The sequence below is a fragment of the Aspergillus fijiensis genome (assembly GCF_003184825.1).
Source record: "Aspergillus fijiensis CBS 313.89 unplaced genomic scaffold BO72scaffold_78, whole genome shotgun sequence".
NCBI classification, from domain to species: Eukaryota; Fungi; Ascomycota; class Eurotiomycetes; order Eurotiales; family Aspergillaceae; genus Aspergillus; species Aspergillus fijiensis.
In genome coordinates, this window is record NW_024469054.1 from 67,859 (window position 1) to 83,237 (window position 15,379).

Consider the following 15,379-nt stretch of genomic DNA (forward strand, 5'->3'; position numbering starts at 1 on the left):
GCTAGACTCGGCCTCTTGCTGCTGATAGTACTGTACCCTTCTATATGTTTGACTGGATGTTATTTTAAGAGGATTGACCGCTAATGATAAACTGTGGGAGTGCTATTGAATCCAGATGCAATTAGGCGCTACGCGGCTGGATAGAGGAGGAGATTGATGAGATTCACTTGACGAGTGTGTTGGAATCGTGCAGGGAATCACGGGGCTAGCTTTGTAGCTTAGCATAGCGCGAGGAATGTCCGAAGCGGAGGTTGTCGCTGCAGGGACCAAGGGGTAAGACGCGTCAGGGTCGATCCTGCGACGGGAGCTAGAATTGGTGTCTCCGGGGTAGTGCCAAAGTTGCGTTCCATCGCAGTCAACCATTGAGGTCTGTTGGATGGTGAGAGAGGTGCATTACTCGGACAAAGACTTTATACTCCGGACCAAGCTCCAGAGGCAAGAGCCCCGCCCCCAAGAAAAGACGATGCAATGACAACAAATGCAGCGGTGCTTGGCGCTGCGCTGCGCTGGGAGGCGGAGGATGCACAAAGCGGTGAGTATCTGCCAGACCTTCCGTTGAACCTTCGACCGCCACTCAGACCGCCTGGACCGGCAGAACGCTCGCGACCTCGCAACGAAAACCGCGGATTTAAGCGGATATAAGAGCTAACAGTCCAGAAAAATCGGCTGGCGAAACCTGTTCAATCTGGGCGGTGGCAGAAAAGGGCCTGGCCGTCCCAACACAGACACATCGACATGACGTCGGCCTTTTGTAAGGGAGCCAAGGGTTTGCTCAGCACACAGAACTTTACTAGTCTATGAATTGAGATCAACACAGAAATGGTTGTTGAGTCTGCCATTTCGGTTCTACAGTAGATACAACATTGAGTGATGATTGCAAATTGATCTCGCCCAGTCCACGGCTAGTAGATCGGCCCCCCCCCCCATCCCGAAACAAGCACCTCCCGGCGATCCAGAGTTCTAGAATCCCCAGTCCCCCACCCTCCAACCCTGATCAACGCTTCGATCGCTTCGATCGGGCGATGGACGAATCGACCAATGCAAAATCCCCATGCACAGGGGTCGACCCAAGATTTCACCCAGCATAGATTACCTACCCTCCTCGTCATGTCTCCGCAATGAAGTCAATTTGACCTCGACTTCCCCAAAGACTGGGTGGACGATGAAAGAATGACGACGCGGGGTGGGTGACGCGCTCTGACATCAAACGCAGCTGGCTGCATTCGAAGGTATAAGTATACCATGGTTGTGTCGAGGCAATTGTTCATTTTCAATTCAACCAAGTGATCACATCTCGCCCACCGTACACTCCATTCTCTACAACAATTTCTCAAAATGTCCTCCGCTGAAGACAGAGTCAATGCCATGCGTGGCTACAAGGCGTGAGTCATCTTCATTCACAATCAAGAGAAGAGCCGTCTCTGATGATCACGCAGCACCATCAACAACCCCAGAGTCTCCGATGAGGCCAAGCAGAACGCTCAGTCCATGCTCGACCAGCTTGGCGGCTCTCAGCCCTCGGACGAGTTGCACAACCTCCGTGGTGACAACCAGAAGGACCCCAACCGCGTCGCGGGTGGACTCAAAGCGTAAGCATCCTTCCTCACAACCCTGTCCTGATAATAAAACCTGACGTCCTTCCCACAGTGCGCAGAACAACCCCGGTGTGTCGCAGCAGGGCAAGGAGGCCGCCGGGCAGAAGCTGAACCAGATGGGCGGTCCGGATGAGTAAGGGCTTGTTTTCGAGCGTGGTATGACTAATGTATTATGTATAATTGACGCTGTACTACTATGACGGAATATATCCGATGCTTGTCACGTAATTGGTCCCTATGTACATTTCCAAACCCTCTACTGCAAGCGCGGGTAAATTCATCATGAACACGCATTATCTCCCCGCAGCAATGGTATCTGACCTTCGCAACAACCCTCAGCTGAACATTGGCGTGATTCCCGCTTATCCGATATCTCCCCCACTCAACAGTCGAAGTAACATTTCATCGACTGTGCTTCGCCGTACGAAAGACAATCGATGTTCTGGTTGATCGCATTCGGAGTGACACCGATCTCATTTTGACAGTACGGGTCTGAGTACACGATGCAGTCGGTGCCATGAATGAAGTTGCCTTCCACCACCAGTCCCTGGAAAGAGCTGAATTGGAAGCAGTTTCCCTCACAGGTCGGAATGTAGTTGCCAATACTGTGATGGCAGTCGGAATCGGCGTAATAGGTCACGCATTCTTGGAAGCCGTCGTAGGAGCACCCTTTGGCAACGGCAGCCGTGGAAAAGGTAAGACAAAAGAGGACAGAGTGAAGACGCATGGTTTCAGAGACGATGAGAATTCTAGAGGTTTGGAATTGGTAAGTAACTGCATCTACTGTGATAGCTTACCGGCTTACTTGTGGACAAGGTTTGTGGTTGACTGAAAGAGTGGGAATGGCGTTGTAGGAGATAGGGAATCCCTGTCAACACATCTTCGCCTTTATATGTACACCCCGGTTCATGTATAGACGTCGATCGTGCTACACCGCATCTAAAGCTTCATTTCCCCAGTCGAGAGGCTCGAGTGATGATCTTCCGGGGATGTACACGATCGGCGTTAAGGGCGGGCTAGTCCGCACGCTAGTGCTCCACTAATCCGTTTTCTTCGGGACTACCTTCAAGCTTCTAGACAGCTTGAGAACTCGATCGAGGGAAAACAAGCATTCAGACGAGTCAGCGTCGCCTCAGTGGCATGTCCCTAGGGCAGCCTCTACCGGTGTGGATCAGTGTCTCCACGAAGGAAGCCCTGACTCGCTTAACATATCCCTACGTGCTGCAAGTGAGAGCAAGATATCAGATAAGGCATGCAGACTGGTGCCTGCTGGTGCCTCCCTGGTGCCTGGCGCAGACCAAGCGAGGTCAACAGTCAGCGTGCACATATATCATCGATCGACGGGTCGAATCCTTCAAGCCAAACTTTTGCCCGGTCCCCTGGGGCAATTTGACCTGGGAACTACCACCTGAGCAGGCTGGACGGGAGAGGGCAAGTCTCACTCTAGACAATGCTATGTCGCCATCCCGACCATCAAAACTACCTCAAATTCCCTCAACGACCAATGCAAGAAACCAGTTGTCAGCTTACAGACCAAACCAAGGGATGGGGAGATATCTGTCAGCGGTTCTTTCTATCCGAGTCCTGATAGTTCCACAGCACGCATCACCATCTAGCATGCACCTCCAGACAGCTCTCTTTGACGAAGGACTGTCGGCTCTGTCTACAGCGTATAGCAGCGTTTCGAACAACCAAAGGCCATCCCACAATTCTTACCTCATACGCAATCTGACCGTACAGTGCTTGAAATGAACTGGGCCGGCACAACGTGTTGGTGATGGTCCGGCACTCTACGAAAATGGCAGCCTTCCAGGCCAGATCTGAGGGCTTGCTAGGTGGTAAGCATTTGACATGGTAGACTTTTCCAAGCATGGAACCATTGAACTGAGTAATGACAGCGATAATACAGATAATTCTTGCAATACAAACATGGCTTCTATTCTTGATCAGGAGTGGTCTGATGAACCACAGTCACTTTTTCTCTGCACGATTATGGTCGAGAAGCAGCGCTCCCAACTTTATCAGAGAAAATATATCTTGGGGCATAATTTTGCAAGGGGGCACACAAGAAATGACGATAGAGAAGATGCAGAGGTAAGCAATCTGGCAGGTGCAGGAGTGGACTGATGTTTGCTGATGTATGCTGATGTATGCTCATGTATAGACTTCGGCATAGAAACTTGCTGCCTGAGGAAAGGAAAGAGGTTGGCTGAGGAGAGCCAGGAAGATCAGGGACTAAAACGGCTAGACCCCGCTTAGACTACCTCAGATCTACTGCTGTCTACGCTGCAGACCGGTAAATCACCAATCTACTACTCACTTCTACCTAGTACACACTTACCCTTCCCTCTCTGCCCTTCCCATCTTCATTTCAACTATTGCAATCACAATGAAGGTTATGCTTGTTGCTTGTGAGTCCTGTCGCCAGCGAAAGAGGAAATGCGACCGAGCATACCCATCATGCGCCCTGTGTCACAAGTAAGTTACGCCCCCCCCCCCCTTTGCTTATCTTCAGCCGCGCATCTTAACCGAGATTCTTCAGGACTGGCCGCAAGTGTTTTTACGCCATCTATCGGGTTACTGACCCGATCCACGAGAAACAAAAGCTCAATGCCCCTGTCGCGGTCGAATACTGCAAGGAGAATCCAAGAGATATCAGCCCGGATTCATGGGAAGCCGTGTCGGACCAACTGTCTTTGTCCTGGGCCATACAGTCTCCGACCGTCCCGGAATCGTATCCCATCGCCTACCGCTGGTACATGCCAAAGTTGATCAAACACTGTGAGAATGTATCCCCAGTCCTGTCTTCACTTGCGCTGACCAGCCACGGGATTTAGTTCATAACGGACTTGGTGTTGCCCAGATCCCCGTCACCGCCAAATGTAGTGCTTACAAGCTGCAGACCGTTTGGCTGAGAAGCGCTATGGAAGATCCCTGCCTGTTTCATGCCACGCTGTTCGCCGGGTCTTCACACTTTGATATCTGTCGGGGACAGAAGCAAAGCATGATCACCCTTTACCACTATAATGAGCTGATCAAGCTGGTCAAAAAGCGACTTGCCGACCCAGCGACCGCGTTGGACGATCGCACGATCGCTTCCATCACCCCACTGGCACTATTTGCTGTATGCAATCATTCTCCTTCCCTCTACACCGGAAGATAAAGTACGGCTGACGACAGGTCCAGAATCTTGGTGGTGATCGAGCTTCAGCTGAAGTACATCGAGCTGGCCTGGAAAACATGGTTCTGCTACGGGGCGGGATGCACAACCTGGGCTTGGACGGTCTAATTTCATCACTCATCCACATGTTCGTTTGGTCTTCTCGGGGCGTTCCCTCCTTTCCTTAGAGCGGGTGACTGACTCTCTGAATCACAGGAACCGAATCGTGTCGAATATCGTCTTTGATTTGGGGTTGAGCACCGGACCTCAGTTTCAGCTCATGCCTCCACTCAGCCTCGAAGAACGGATCCTCAACATGCCTACAAGGCCACCTGGACCCGACAACTTCACTTGCTCGATCAAGGCCCTCTTCCAACATGTTCACCAGACAAAGCTTCATCTAATGACTTCCCATCCAACGGATCACTGGCGCCAAGACACGCCAGCGACGCGCACAATGCCTCCTCCCACCACTGAGGACCCTATCTACCAGTGCTGTTATCTCGCTTGCAAGATTTTCCAGACGATCGCCGATGGCGGGGCCAACGGGTGCAGTTTTGTTGAGTACCTCGACGCATTGGCGAGGAACCTGCGAGATGCGCTAGCCCTGACGGACGAGGAGGTCTGGCTGCGGCATTTTCCCGTGCCTCACACGTGGGCCTGCATCACTGGCGCTGCCGCGTCGAGCGATTCTCAAATCCGGACCTGGTTTTACTTCCGGCAAGCATCCACAGCACGAATCCTCAACATTGACGGGGACTACACCTTCCTCGATGACCTGTCTTCGCACTTCGACTGGCTTCGAAGCCTGCGACGGGCAGCCCTGCAACTCGATGATGAGAAAGCGGTCTAATTAGGGGTCTCATGGACCAAGTCTAATTTTTCTTCAGCTCGTCGGCACCCCACCCCACTTGCAATCCTTCTGCCCAACGGAGGGCTTTATTTTTGCAGCCCGTTGTGATCCTTGATCCTTTTTTCGGCCCTGCCGAACCGTCCAGAAACATGGCCCCACTGAGGGCACCCGGTCTATTGGACGGGTCCAATGCGGTGTGTAGCGTGAGGCTGAGGGTTAAGCGAGATTTTCGACCCGTTCTCAAAACAGAAAGAGGGGCTTTCTCAATCTCAACGCTCTGCCGCGTTGGTGATCGATCAGACCCTGGGAGTCTGGGACTCTCTCCAACCGTTCCTCCGAACTGGCCTAGCGCCGGCGGGGTTCTCAGGAGATAGTTTCCGCCCCAACTCGATTCGGCTAAAGGCGAGAGGTGAAGAATGGGCGCCCCACGCCTGGAAGGATGCTGACAGGCTGGACCGGGGAGTGGGATGTGTGGCAGTGCTGGCGCAAGGCTGATATCGGCGTCTTGGCGCAAATTGGCAAGGTTAACGTTATCTTCGCTTAGCAGCACACCACGTCCGGGTCCTTTGTCCGTTGCGGGTTATCTTATCCTGGCTGGTGGATACGAGATTGATTGTACTGTACAGTAGCATCAGCCGTAGAGCGATCTTCTTATGTACCATAACATATGAGAATAGCATTGACAATAGAATCTGATACGAACGGAGACACCCTGCCGCGCAGATACGAACGACGAACCCCTGGAAGAAGTACTCCCGATGAGCCAGTCAGCCCTCAGATCACGTCAGCCAACACGTGGCGGCGATGGGTGCATGGCTGACGAGAGGTACTTTAATTTATGCTTTCTCCACTGGCTCTTTGACCTATCATCGTCCATCGGTTGCGTCCTGCAAAGGCATCGATCCAGCCTGGACTAGTTCTCGAAGCTTTGGCTGACCCCCCACCATACCACCGGATTGTCAGGCGCTGAGACACTACTATCGAGACGCATCCTCCAGATAAGATAGTCCCGCCACATGGGGTCGACAGGGCGCGGGGCGGGCCTCAGGCGTCCCACGGGCGGCTTGTATCTCCGCGGATATAGTATCTGCTGCTTACTCTCCCGATTACTGACCTTAGGACTTCACGACAGACAGAAAGGCACGAGAGAAACACGCTCAAGAGGAGTCGGTCTTCAACCCTGTATCGGGGATTCAGACTGCATCGGTTAGGGGAGTAAGTGCATCTTGAGGCAGCACAGTAGAAGCGTATCCACCCAGCCCTAAGAACCCGACAAACTCCAACACAAGACCCGCCTCAGCTTCCCCGATCGTGCACGATGGTCAAATCATATGTTCCTCGCGTGCGCGATGGTATCTCGCTTCCTCGCTGATCAACGAGCCGCGATCAGAAGAAGGCTAGCGGCCGGGGACTCGGGGATCCGTGTGGGGTAGACCCCCAACTAGCCTGCCTCTGGCCCATGCCCTTGATTCCCCAGCTCATAACCCCATTTTCCCTTTCGGGTAGTACCTACAAATTACTATAGATTGGAGAGCCGGGCAGGTCGATGGGAATTCGTCGCTGCCGCGCTGAGCTGTGTGCTATTTTAGCCTCGCCTGGAAACTTGGTCTTCCATCGCACAGGCCGACCTCGGACAGATGGGCATCCCTTCGGTGCCTATGGCTTGAATGCGGCGGGTATTGCAAGGGCCTTTCTCCGCGGTTGATGAAAGCAGGTGTCCTTACCTCAGGATGTCTGATCTCAACGCAAAGACAGAGGACTAGATCGTGGGACCCCGCGCGGGCGGTGCGATGGACTACTGTACTATACATTCATGCGACGACGGCGATCATGCTCAACAAGAGATTCTCGCTAGATGCTTCCGAGTCTCTCCTTCCGCGGGCATGAACTGTGCGATACAGGGCCCTATGTCTGGTCTGCGTATATTAAGCCTACGATACTTCGGGCAGTGTCGCGACACTGATACGATAGCCTGGGCAGAAATTGTATTCCACAATAAGAAAAACACAGGTTTGCTAGGTACAAGCAAAAGAGGTCTATGGATGTAAGGAGCGCACCGGACACGCTGGGATGTGCGAGTGAACAGCACTACCTCTCTTCTCCCGGTACGCTGTTCACTTTGACGACCTGGGCGAAACTGACTGGATAGGCACTCGCGCGGAAGAGAATTCTAGACCCTAAGATGTGTCCACTTGACCATTGTTACTAAATCAGTGGGAAATATTAATGCTAAGTGCTGTACATATCTACACAGTGGAACCCTCATCCCCTCCTCGGAGAATATATGCATCCTATCACGACTCCTCCACCCGATCAAGCTTCTTCCTGACCAAATCAGCCAACAGCACATCCCGCCGCCCTGCGACCGCCTTCAAATCGACCTGCGATACCCATGCATTAACTGTATCCTTCAACCCCTCGACGGTACTCTTCGAGCCCCAATCAAACTTTTGCGCCTCCATATCGTCTAACCACGACTTCAGCGCGGGACCCAGATGATCGATGAAATGCGCAAAGCTCGCCCCCCCGCCGAGGGTATTGGTCATCAGCGGCCCGTTGAGCGCCCACCGGAGCCCGAGGCCGGAGGTCATGGTTTTATCTACTCCGTCAGCATCATTCGTTATTATTATCTAGGAAAAAACGTCACGTCGGGCCGGGGGTTGGTGGGCTGCTTACCCAGATCCTCAGGCGAGACCACCCCCCTCGAGACGAGACTGTACGCCTCCGCGCACACCGCCGCCTGCAGACGATTGGCGATGAACCCCGGGGTCTCCTGGCGGACGACCACGGGGTCCTTCTCGAGACTCTCGTAGAAGCGGTACGCGGCCGTCACGTATCCCTCCGCGGTGCCGGGGTGCGGCACGATCTCGACCAGCGGCACGAGATGGGGCGGGTTGAAGGGGTGGCCGATCAGGATGCGAGACGGGTTGTTCGTGCAGTCGGTGACGAACTGACTAGCCGGGAGGCCGGAGGAGGAGGAGGCGATAAGGACGTGGGCCGGGGTCTTTGCGTCGAGGTGCGCGAACAGCCGGCGCTTGAGGTCGAGTCGTTCGGGCCCGTTCTAGGCAGTCATCACCGGTGTCAGATTGATGCACATAGATAAGATAAGGTTATCGTTAAGGCGATGATCGGCGACTAAACTCACCTCTTGGATTAGGTCTAGACGCTCGAGGTGCGGGTCGATGTCGGCCACGAACGTGAAGTTCTGTAGGCATGTAGTGGCGTCGACGGTGGGATTCGGGACTGCAGCGCAATACTCGTGCAAGTAGGCACGCAGCTTGGCTTCAGCGCCTGGGGCAGGATCGGTGGCGATCACCTTCAGCCCTTTGGCGAGGAATAGGGCCGTCCAGCTCGCGCCGATGACGCCGGCGCCAATTACACCGACGGTTCTGATGGGGGAGGTCGACATGTTGCAGGTGTATGAGTTTGTGACTGCCCCATTGTGCTTGGACCAGCCATAACAGCTACTTATACAAACCAGTTAGACAGGGTCATATCCACAGGCGTTGGTGATACTTTGGTAGTTTCCGGTCGAGGGAGACGGAAACAAGGCTGTTCCGAAGCTAAATCAGGTAATCCGCACTTTCGGACCGAAGCACCTGACTCTGCTTGACTCTGATGACGATCTTCCCAGGGAGTCCCCACACTTTCGGCCCTTGTCCGGGGATCTTTCGGTCCGTAACGGTGCATTGGGGCGCAACCTGCCATTTAGGGTGTTATTAACTGCGTTCCGTGAGGTCGGGCTGCCGACTTCCGGGCTTCCGGGCTTTTGAATCTCCTATTCTGGAAACGCGGAACAGAATCAAGGATCTCTTGATAATGCGCCCCGCGGGCCACGGCCCTTAACGGTTGAATGGGGCTCCCCTGTCGAGGTAAGGTATAATAGTTGCTATACCTGTCCTTAAGATATCGACAGCACGCCTCCAATCCCATTGAGATTTCATCTTGCCTTTCCTTGACACTTAGCACGCTCGCCACACTTCACCATGACTGACGCCCACCAAACGATACCCAGCACAGACATCTACGGCCCGGGGACCTTTGTGGATAAGGACTTCCTCCCCGCGCCCCAAGATGCCGGTCGCATCTTCGAGTACATCGCCAAGAGCACGCCGGGGTTCACCCAGGATCAGAAGCTCTGGAAGACCGTCAACTTCACGGGCAGTAAGCTCCCGGTCATTCCCGGGCCCACCAAAGCCCCTCTCGTGGCCGCAGCCCTGCATGCTATGTGTGGTGTTGTCGCCCACGAAATCGTCGAGGACCGCGATGGCACCCCGGCCAGCACGCAGCAGGTCACGGTGAACACCAACCACGCCGCCATCTGGCTGGGAACCATCTTCGCCGCCACCATCGAGGGAGAAGACATGATCGACCTGGTCCGGTCGCGCAAGCTGGCGACTCTATACGATCGGGATTTCGAGCACGGGTGGCAGGCCACTCCGCTGCGCCAACGATCGACGGCGCTTTACAAGACCAAGACGCCCGGTGTGTGGTATCAGGTCCACGGCTCCCTCAACGCGGAGCCCGTTCTGAAGGCCCTGGGCATGGACCCCGAGTACCCGGCCAAAACCCCGGACGAGGCGTACGAGTACATCAGCCGGCACGTCGAGCAGTGGACGGCTGACGAGCTGGAGATGCTCAACATCAAGAACGGGTTCTGCGGCAGTATCTGCTTCACGCCGCAGGGCTGGGCCGACACGATGATGGGCAAGCGCCTCGCAGAGCATCCACTGGTCGGCTACTCGCGCCAGTCGCATGCCATCCCCACTCCTGCCATTCCGTTCACCAAGGTCGCCAACGATAAGCGGCCGCTGGCGGGTGTCAAGGTCGTGGAGCTGGTCCGCATTATTGCCGGTCCGGTCATTGGGAACATCCTCGCTTCGCTTGGGGCGGATGTCATTCGTGTCAACTGCAGTCGCTTGGTCGATCTTAATGTAAGCCACCCCTTCCCTCTATGTTGACACTGGCGGTGCGCTAATGAAACCTCCTTAGGTCCTGCAATTTACGTTGAACACGGGCAAACGCACCATCGACCTTGACCTCACCAAGGAGGAAGACAAGGCTCGCCTGCGCGAGCTGATCGAGGACGCTGATGTCTTCGTGCAAGGCTTCCGCCCCAAGGTGATCGAGAGGAAGGGCTTTGGAGTCAACGACCTCCTCGAGATGGCCGGTAAGCGCGGCAAGGGGATCGTCTACGTCGAGGAGAACTGCTACGGTCCCGACGGCCCATACAACGAGAGACCGGGCTGGCAGCAGATCGGAGACGCGGCTTCCGGCTCGTCGTACGTCATGGGTCGCTCTCTGGGTTTCAAGGATGGAACCAGCGTCCTCCCCCCGCTGCCCATCTCCGACATGACCACTGGGTTGGTGGGTGCGTTGGGTGCCCTCATGGCGCTACGGGACCGGGCCCGTCACGGCGGCTCCTACCGGGTGACGAGCTCGTTGGTCAAGGCAGACGTCATCAACCTGGAGCCGGAGGTCGGGCTATACTCTCCTGAGGTGGTAGAGCGCAGCAACCAGCTGTTCAAGTGGGGCCACATCGGGCCCTCGCAGTTCGTGACGGAGATTCTGCTTGTCGTGATGGACGGCTGGAAGAATGTATTCCCCCAGTACTTCAGCCCGGGCCCAGAATCACTTCTTACCAGCTTTGAGGGGGGTCCATGGGGCCGCATGGAGACTTTGAAGCCTGTCGTCCAGTTGAGTGACCCCAAGGTGACGCCTCGGTGGTTGACACCTGCAGTCCCTCACTGCTACCACGATCGGAACATTCAGTGGCTTTGAGGCCCTTTCGCTGTGCAGCATGTGATCGCGGGCGCCAGACGGTTTGTGACCAGAAGAGTGGCAAATGATTAATTCGCCTGAAGATGTTGTGACATTCTTTTTGTATATAGATTTTCTTCCTAGATAACGAACCCTTTTTGAATGCGTGAGAAGACCAGTAAAAAGCGTAGACTTGTGTTGGATAATTAGTGACCTTAGATGTTCGTGACTTAATGAGATTGTGACCCTATATTGCCCAGCCCTGGGCTGTAGGTGTATCATCATCCAGTTGAGAAAAGAACATGGGCCATTCGTTCCAGTCGAACGAGTAGTTGTCCATCATGGCTAGGTTACTCGAGAGATTAGCTGGAGGCACTTGTGTGTCGATGACTAGATCTGGGGCGGATGTGTTGAGAGGGTTGCTGCTAGCCTGCACCGCCTCCGAAGGGGTGTAGTCGACTATCGGCTCGCGCCCACCAACATTCTGCTCAATCAAGGCAAGGACTGAGTTGCATCGCGAAGTCAAGGTGGCATGCTTTTCATAATCCTTGAGAATGCGTCGAGCCTCGTGCAAGAGGCCTTGCAGACGAGCGGCCGTGAAGTATTGTGCTATTTGTGGCGAGGTCTGGGCAGCGAGCAAATTCGTGACGGCCATGTATACATCTGAGCTTTCTGTTAGGTTGCTCAACGCTGGGCTTTCTTCGGGAATCTGCAACTCACATGAAACAGTGTACCAGTTGGATGGCAAGATGTACGCTTGTTTCTGCTCCGGTGAGTTGCGGATAATGAATTCGATCATGTCGGCAGCGGCTTTGGTGCAATTAATCTGACACTGGAGGACTACATGCGGCATGATCTGATCATCGTCGGCATATAGACCGATCCCTCGGGCATTCTCGGTCCTTCCTTGGTGGATTTGCAGAAGTAGAAGCCTGAACAGGAGCAGTCGAATGGAGAGATACCTAGTACATTGGAATGCAAGAGAGTCAGTGCTATTCATTTGTCCCTTGCATTGAATATGGCCAGCATATACCGTGCACGTAATATATTCGCTTCACGCGTAATATGTTTCGTGGGCGTCGGGTCTTGGAGTTCCGATGGCATCTGGAAGAAAGGATGCAGGCTGCGGGCCCAATCATTCAGTGCGGAGTCGATTCGAAACAAGCTAGCGAATTTGTCAAACACGAGTGAGGATGAGTCGCTCGGCGTCTCCAGACGAAGCTTGCTCGCATGGCGATCCGTTTTGCTCTCGCCGAATTTGTAGAAGGTGTCAATGACATCTCCGATGATGTGATGAAGTCGACAGAATGATCGATAGAAGTTGACTTTCGATGGTAGGGTGGCGGTCACGCTGTCCGACGAGTGCTCTACGGCGTTGGACACCAGCAGATTCAAGCCTTCTTTTGCCACTGATTGAGGGACCTTGAGGGCGCAGCCAAAGGTCATGGAACAGATTCTAGGACGCGTTCAGCTACAAAGTCCCGTGTCAAGGTGGTTTATCATACCTGTCCATGATGACACACCCATTCCACACCTGACGCGCAAGGTCTCGCTCCTTGGGATTGTCCATAGCCTCAGTGGTTTCCGGGATGTGCAGCCCCAGTTCCTGGGCGATATGAATCGCCGTCCCGATGATGCGGAAACATTTCTGGGGCTCTTTGTCGTGCTGCAGATAGACGGCGGTGAGGAGTAAAATCTGGATGATCTCAAAATTATAGAGGTCGAGTAGTTGGTACGACATTAACGCCTGGGCGCGCTCAAAGAAGACGACGGAAGATTCATAGCGAACGAGTGGTGGTTCACCCTGGGTGGCTACACAGGAGGTGGCGAACATGAGATTCAGCAGACAATGCAAAACCGTCTCATTCATCGTCAGTTCTCCATCTTGGATCCATAGAGTCTCATAAGCACTTTCGATGGATGTTCTATCCAACCACGGGTAGGCACTGTCGACATAGTCCCAGTAGAGACCCAGTAGGTTGTCCGCCTGCCTCCTGGGAGGGATGACGAACTGGAAATCAGAACCAGAACGTTCGTTTCGAGGGGATTTCTGCTGCAGCTTGGGTAGATGCCTGAGTGCATTCGGGAAAGCTTGACTTCTGCTTGGTGTTTTGTTGCCTGGAGTGGCTATACTGGTCTGATTCCCCACATCGGGGATGATGTGCACCCCACTGGAGGCACCAAAGAGACTCCCGCTGGGAACGATTGTACTGAACGAGCTCGCCCGGTCGGCATGGTCGGGCTGTGGATGACCGCGGGGGGACTGCTCGGTGGTATATCCTGAATGCTCCGCGGAATCAGACTCCCGATAGCTGCAGGCCATTCGAGTGGCACGCGAAAGGCGTTTCCGGTTGGAGCAGGGTCCACAGACTAATGCAGGGATTAATGCAGGGATGCGGTGAGCTGACTGATCTTCTCCACTGTGCGACCAGAGTGAGTATCTGGAATGTTTCTTTACCTGGTTTAGCACCGTCACATTTCGTCTTCCGGATCTTGCAGACCTCACAGGCATTTCTGATCTTGGCTCGTTTGGGTCTGGGACCTCTGGACGGCTCGTCGTGTGGAGACGGCCGGCGTGTGTGGAATGAGAACATCATTTTGAGGAATTATCCATGATTCACGGAAGAGGTTGAAAAAGGTAGGAAAGAACGTCCATCCCGAGATTTGCTCGCGTAGCTCGGAGTTGGCCGGAGCATCCCGTGTGATTATGTCATGATCCGTTCCGTTCCCTTTTTGGCATTCCGAGTATAGCATACTCATGTACCATAATCAGGCAAATCAAGGAACCGTGGACAAGGTGGAACAAGGAACTCTCAGCATACCGTGGCCCAGTGGACCTTCTCTATCTCTGCACAGTAGTATATCTACCCGTCGTGAAGCCCGGCGCAGAACTGTCCCAATGTGTGTCGATTCTCAACTCTACATCCACCCTCCCGCAATATATAAAAATGGCACCAAGACCCCCCCTCCCCAGATCATCCAGACCCCGACTCTGCTTCCTCGACGTGGGCATCTCGACCTCAGAACTCAATGGCCGCATCCTAACCTGCAAACCAGATGGCTCCGATCTTCAGGAGCTCATCACGCAGATCAACACCATGCCGGATGGGATCGCCATCGACGCTGCCCGGCATCACATCTATTGGACGAACATGGGCGTCCCCTCCGCCGATGACGGATCCATTCAGCGCTGCGACCTCTCGGGGCATAATATCGTGACCGTCGTTCCAAAGGGCCACACCCACACGCCAAAACAGCTGACCATCGCCCCGCGGGCCCAGAAGCTGTATTGGGCCGATCGCGAGGGCAGGCGGGTGATGCGGGCGAACCTCGATGGGAGCGACATCGAAGTGCTCTATCGTGCGGTCTCCAGCGAGGGCACGGATACGCCTGCTGTATATGACTGGTGTGTAGGTATTGCGGTGGATGAGGAGGCCGGATGGGTGTACTGGACGCAGAAGGGCCCATCCAAGGGGAACCAGGGCCGGATCTTCCGGATGGGGATTGAGAGGAAACAGGGGGAGTCAGTGGAGCGCAGGACAGATGTGGAAAGTCTGCTAGAGGCACTTCCGGAGCCGATTGACCTGGAGCTGGATCATGCGACAGGGACGCTGTACTGGACGGATCGAGGGGATCCGCCTCGGGGGAATACGGTTAATGCGACCGTGCTGGCTGATCTTGCTGGTTCGAGAGAGAAAGTACAGCCAAAGATCTTGGTGCGCAAGCTTCATGAGGGCATTGGGATCGCATTGGATGTGGAGAACCAGCGGATGTTCTTCGGTGACTTGGGAGGGTCGTTATATTGTGCCAATCTGGATGGGTCCTGTAAATCAACGGTCTTGCCTGATATTGGGGGGGCCATTACGGGGGTTGCTTATGTAGGTTAATCATATCGACTTATCAGTTTAATAAATCGTCTTGCGGAGAATTGCATGTCATAAAAATCCAATAACGTATTCGAGGATAAACCGCCACTGAGGCACCAAGAAAGTAAAGATGTAGTGTTGTCCC

General features: G+C 54.2%; 8 protein-coding genes across 8 annotated transcripts; 5 read left to right on the plus strand and 3 right to left on the minus strand.

The window, feature by feature from the left end:
- Positions 1–1,123: 1,123 nt before the first annotated feature.
- On the plus strand, positions 1,124–1,819 carry BO72DRAFT_440054 (Con-6 family protein). Its single transcript, XM_040943434.1, has 3 exons — positions 1,124–1,382; positions 1,437–1,589; positions 1,648–1,819. Exons 1-3 carry the CDS (start codon positions 1,336–1,338, stop codon positions 1,730–1,732), a joined length of 285 nt encoding a protein of 94 aa, XP_040796305.1. The 5' UTR covers positions 1,124–1,335; the 3' UTR covers positions 1,733–1,819.
- Positions 1,820–1,953: 134 nt separating this feature from the next.
- Positions 1,954–2,322, minus strand: BO72DRAFT_521123 (uncharacterized protein; the record flags this gene model as incomplete). Its single annotated transcript, XM_040949738.1, has 1 exon — positions 1,954–2,322. The coding sequence occupies one exon, from the start codon at positions 2,320–2,322 to the stop codon at positions 1,978–1,980; it is 345 nt and encodes a 114-aa protein (XP_040796306.1). The 3' UTR covers positions 1,954–1,977.
- Positions 2,323–2,684: 362 nt separating this feature from the next.
- BO72DRAFT_279482 (uncharacterized protein) lies at positions 2,685–3,658 on the plus strand. Its single transcript, XM_040940264.1, has 2 exons — positions 2,685–3,449; positions 3,505–3,658. Exon 1 carries the CDS (start codon positions 2,736–2,738, stop codon positions 3,345–3,347), a length of 612 nt encoding a protein of 203 aa, XP_040796307.1. The 5' UTR covers positions 2,685–2,735; the 3' UTR covers positions 3,348–3,449; positions 3,505–3,658.
- BO72DRAFT_279483 (Zn(II)2Cys6 transcription factor domain-containing protein) lies at positions 3,659–5,873 on the plus strand. Its single transcript, XM_040940265.1, has 6 exons — positions 3,659–3,689; positions 3,760–4,073; positions 4,138–4,376; positions 4,433–4,719; positions 4,782–4,903; positions 4,972–5,873. The coding sequence occupies exons 2-6, from the start codon at positions 3,985–3,987 to the stop codon at positions 5,606–5,608; spliced, it is 1,374 nt and encodes a 457-aa protein (XP_040796308.1). The 5' UTR covers positions 3,659–3,689; positions 3,760–3,984; the 3' UTR covers positions 5,609–5,873.
- Positions 5,874–7,789: 1,916 nt separating this feature from the next.
- Positions 7,790–9,305, minus strand: BO72DRAFT_279521 (uncharacterized protein). The gene is made up of 3 exons (XM_040940266.1): positions 8,754–9,305; positions 8,285–8,669; positions 7,790–8,207 (listed from the first exon to the last, which is right to left on the minus strand). The coding sequence occupies exons 1-3, from the start codon at positions 9,015–9,017 to the stop codon at positions 7,903–7,905; spliced, it is 954 nt and encodes a 317-aa protein (XP_040796309.1). The 5' UTR covers positions 9,018–9,305; the 3' UTR covers positions 7,790–7,902.
- A 162-nt stretch (positions 9,306–9,467) lies between these two features.
- Positions 9,468–11,537, plus strand: BO72DRAFT_452837 (alpha methylacyl-CoA racemase). Its single transcript, XM_040945831.1, has 2 exons — positions 9,468–10,542; positions 10,601–11,537. The coding sequence occupies exons 1-2, from the start codon at positions 9,595–9,597 to the stop codon at positions 11,387–11,389; spliced, it is 1,737 nt and encodes a 578-aa protein (XP_040796310.1). The 5' UTR covers positions 9,468–9,594; the 3' UTR covers positions 11,390–11,537.
- Positions 11,538–11,615: 78 nt separating this feature from the next.
- On the minus strand, positions 11,616–13,965 carry BO72DRAFT_389839 (Zn(II)2Cys6 transcription factor; the record flags this gene model as incomplete). Its single annotated transcript, XM_040941782.1, has 5 exons — positions 11,616–12,031; positions 12,089–12,330; positions 12,402–12,824; positions 12,874–13,738; positions 13,827–13,965. 5 exons carry the CDS (start codon positions 13,963–13,965, stop codon positions 11,616–11,618), a joined length of 2,085 nt encoding a protein of 694 aa, XP_040796311.1.
- A 315-nt stretch (positions 13,966–14,280) lies between these two features.
- BO72DRAFT_279547 (YWTD domain-containing protein) lies at positions 14,281–15,283 on the plus strand. The gene has a single exon (XM_040940267.1). The coding sequence runs from the start codon at positions 14,317–14,319 to the stop codon at positions 15,253–15,255; it is 939 nt and encodes a 312-aa protein (XP_040796312.1). The 5' UTR covers positions 14,281–14,316; the 3' UTR covers positions 15,256–15,283.
- The last annotated feature ends 96 nt before the right edge of the window (positions 15,284–15,379 follow it).

Excerpts from the sequence above, each read along its gene's own strand:
- BO72DRAFT_279521 (XM_040940266.1), bottom strand. The coding sequence starts at position 9,017 with ATGTCGACCTCCCCCATCAGAACCGTCGGTGTAATTGGCGCCGGCGTC. Across the intron at positions 8,670-8,753 it reads GTCTAGACCTAATCCAAGAG|AACGGGCCCGAACGACTCGA; the intron begins GTGAGTTTAGTC and ends ATGACTGCCTAG. Across the intron at positions 8,208-8,284 it reads GGTCTCGCCTGAGGATCTGG|ATAAAACCATGACCTCCGGC; the intron begins GTAAGCAGCCCA and ends CTGACGGAGTAG.
- BO72DRAFT_279482 (XM_040940264.1), top strand. The coding sequence starts at position 2,736 with ATGTCCCTAGGGCAGCCTCTACCGGTGTGGATCAGTGTCTCCACGAAG.
- BO72DRAFT_440054 (XM_040943434.1), top strand. The coding sequence starts at position 1,336 with ATGTCCTCCGCTGAAGACAGAGTCAATGCCATGCGTGGCTACAAGGC. Across the intron at positions 1,383-1,436 it reads GCCATGCGTGGCTACAAGGC|CACCATCAACAACCCCAGAG; the intron begins GTGAGTCATCTT and ends ATGATCACGCAG. Across the intron at positions 1,590-1,647 it reads GTCGCGGGTGGACTCAAAGC|TGCGCAGAACAACCCCGGTG; the intron begins GTAAGCATCCTT and ends TCCTTCCCACAG.
- BO72DRAFT_452837 (XM_040945831.1), top strand. The coding sequence starts at position 9,595 with ATGACTGACGCCCACCAAACGATACCCAGCACAGACATCTACGGCCCG. Across the intron at positions 10,543-10,600 it reads GTCGCTTGGTCGATCTTAAT|GTCCTGCAATTTACGTTGAA; the intron begins GTAAGCCACCCC and ends AAACCTCCTTAG.
- BO72DRAFT_279483 (XM_040940265.1), top strand. The coding sequence starts at position 3,985 with ATGAAGGTTATGCTTGTTGCTTGTGAGTCCTGTCGCCAGCGAAAGAGG. Across the intron at positions 4,377-4,432 it reads GCCAAAGTTGATCAAACACT|TTCATAACGGACTTGGTGTT; the intron begins GTGAGAATGTAT and ends CACGGGATTTAG. Across the intron at positions 4,904-4,971 it reads ATTTCATCACTCATCCACAT|GAACCGAATCGTGTCGAATA; the intron begins GTTCGTTTGGTC and ends TCTGAATCACAG.
- BO72DRAFT_279547 (XM_040940267.1), top strand. The coding sequence starts at position 14,317 with ATGGCACCAAGACCCCCCCTCCCCAGATCATCCAGACCCCGACTCTGC.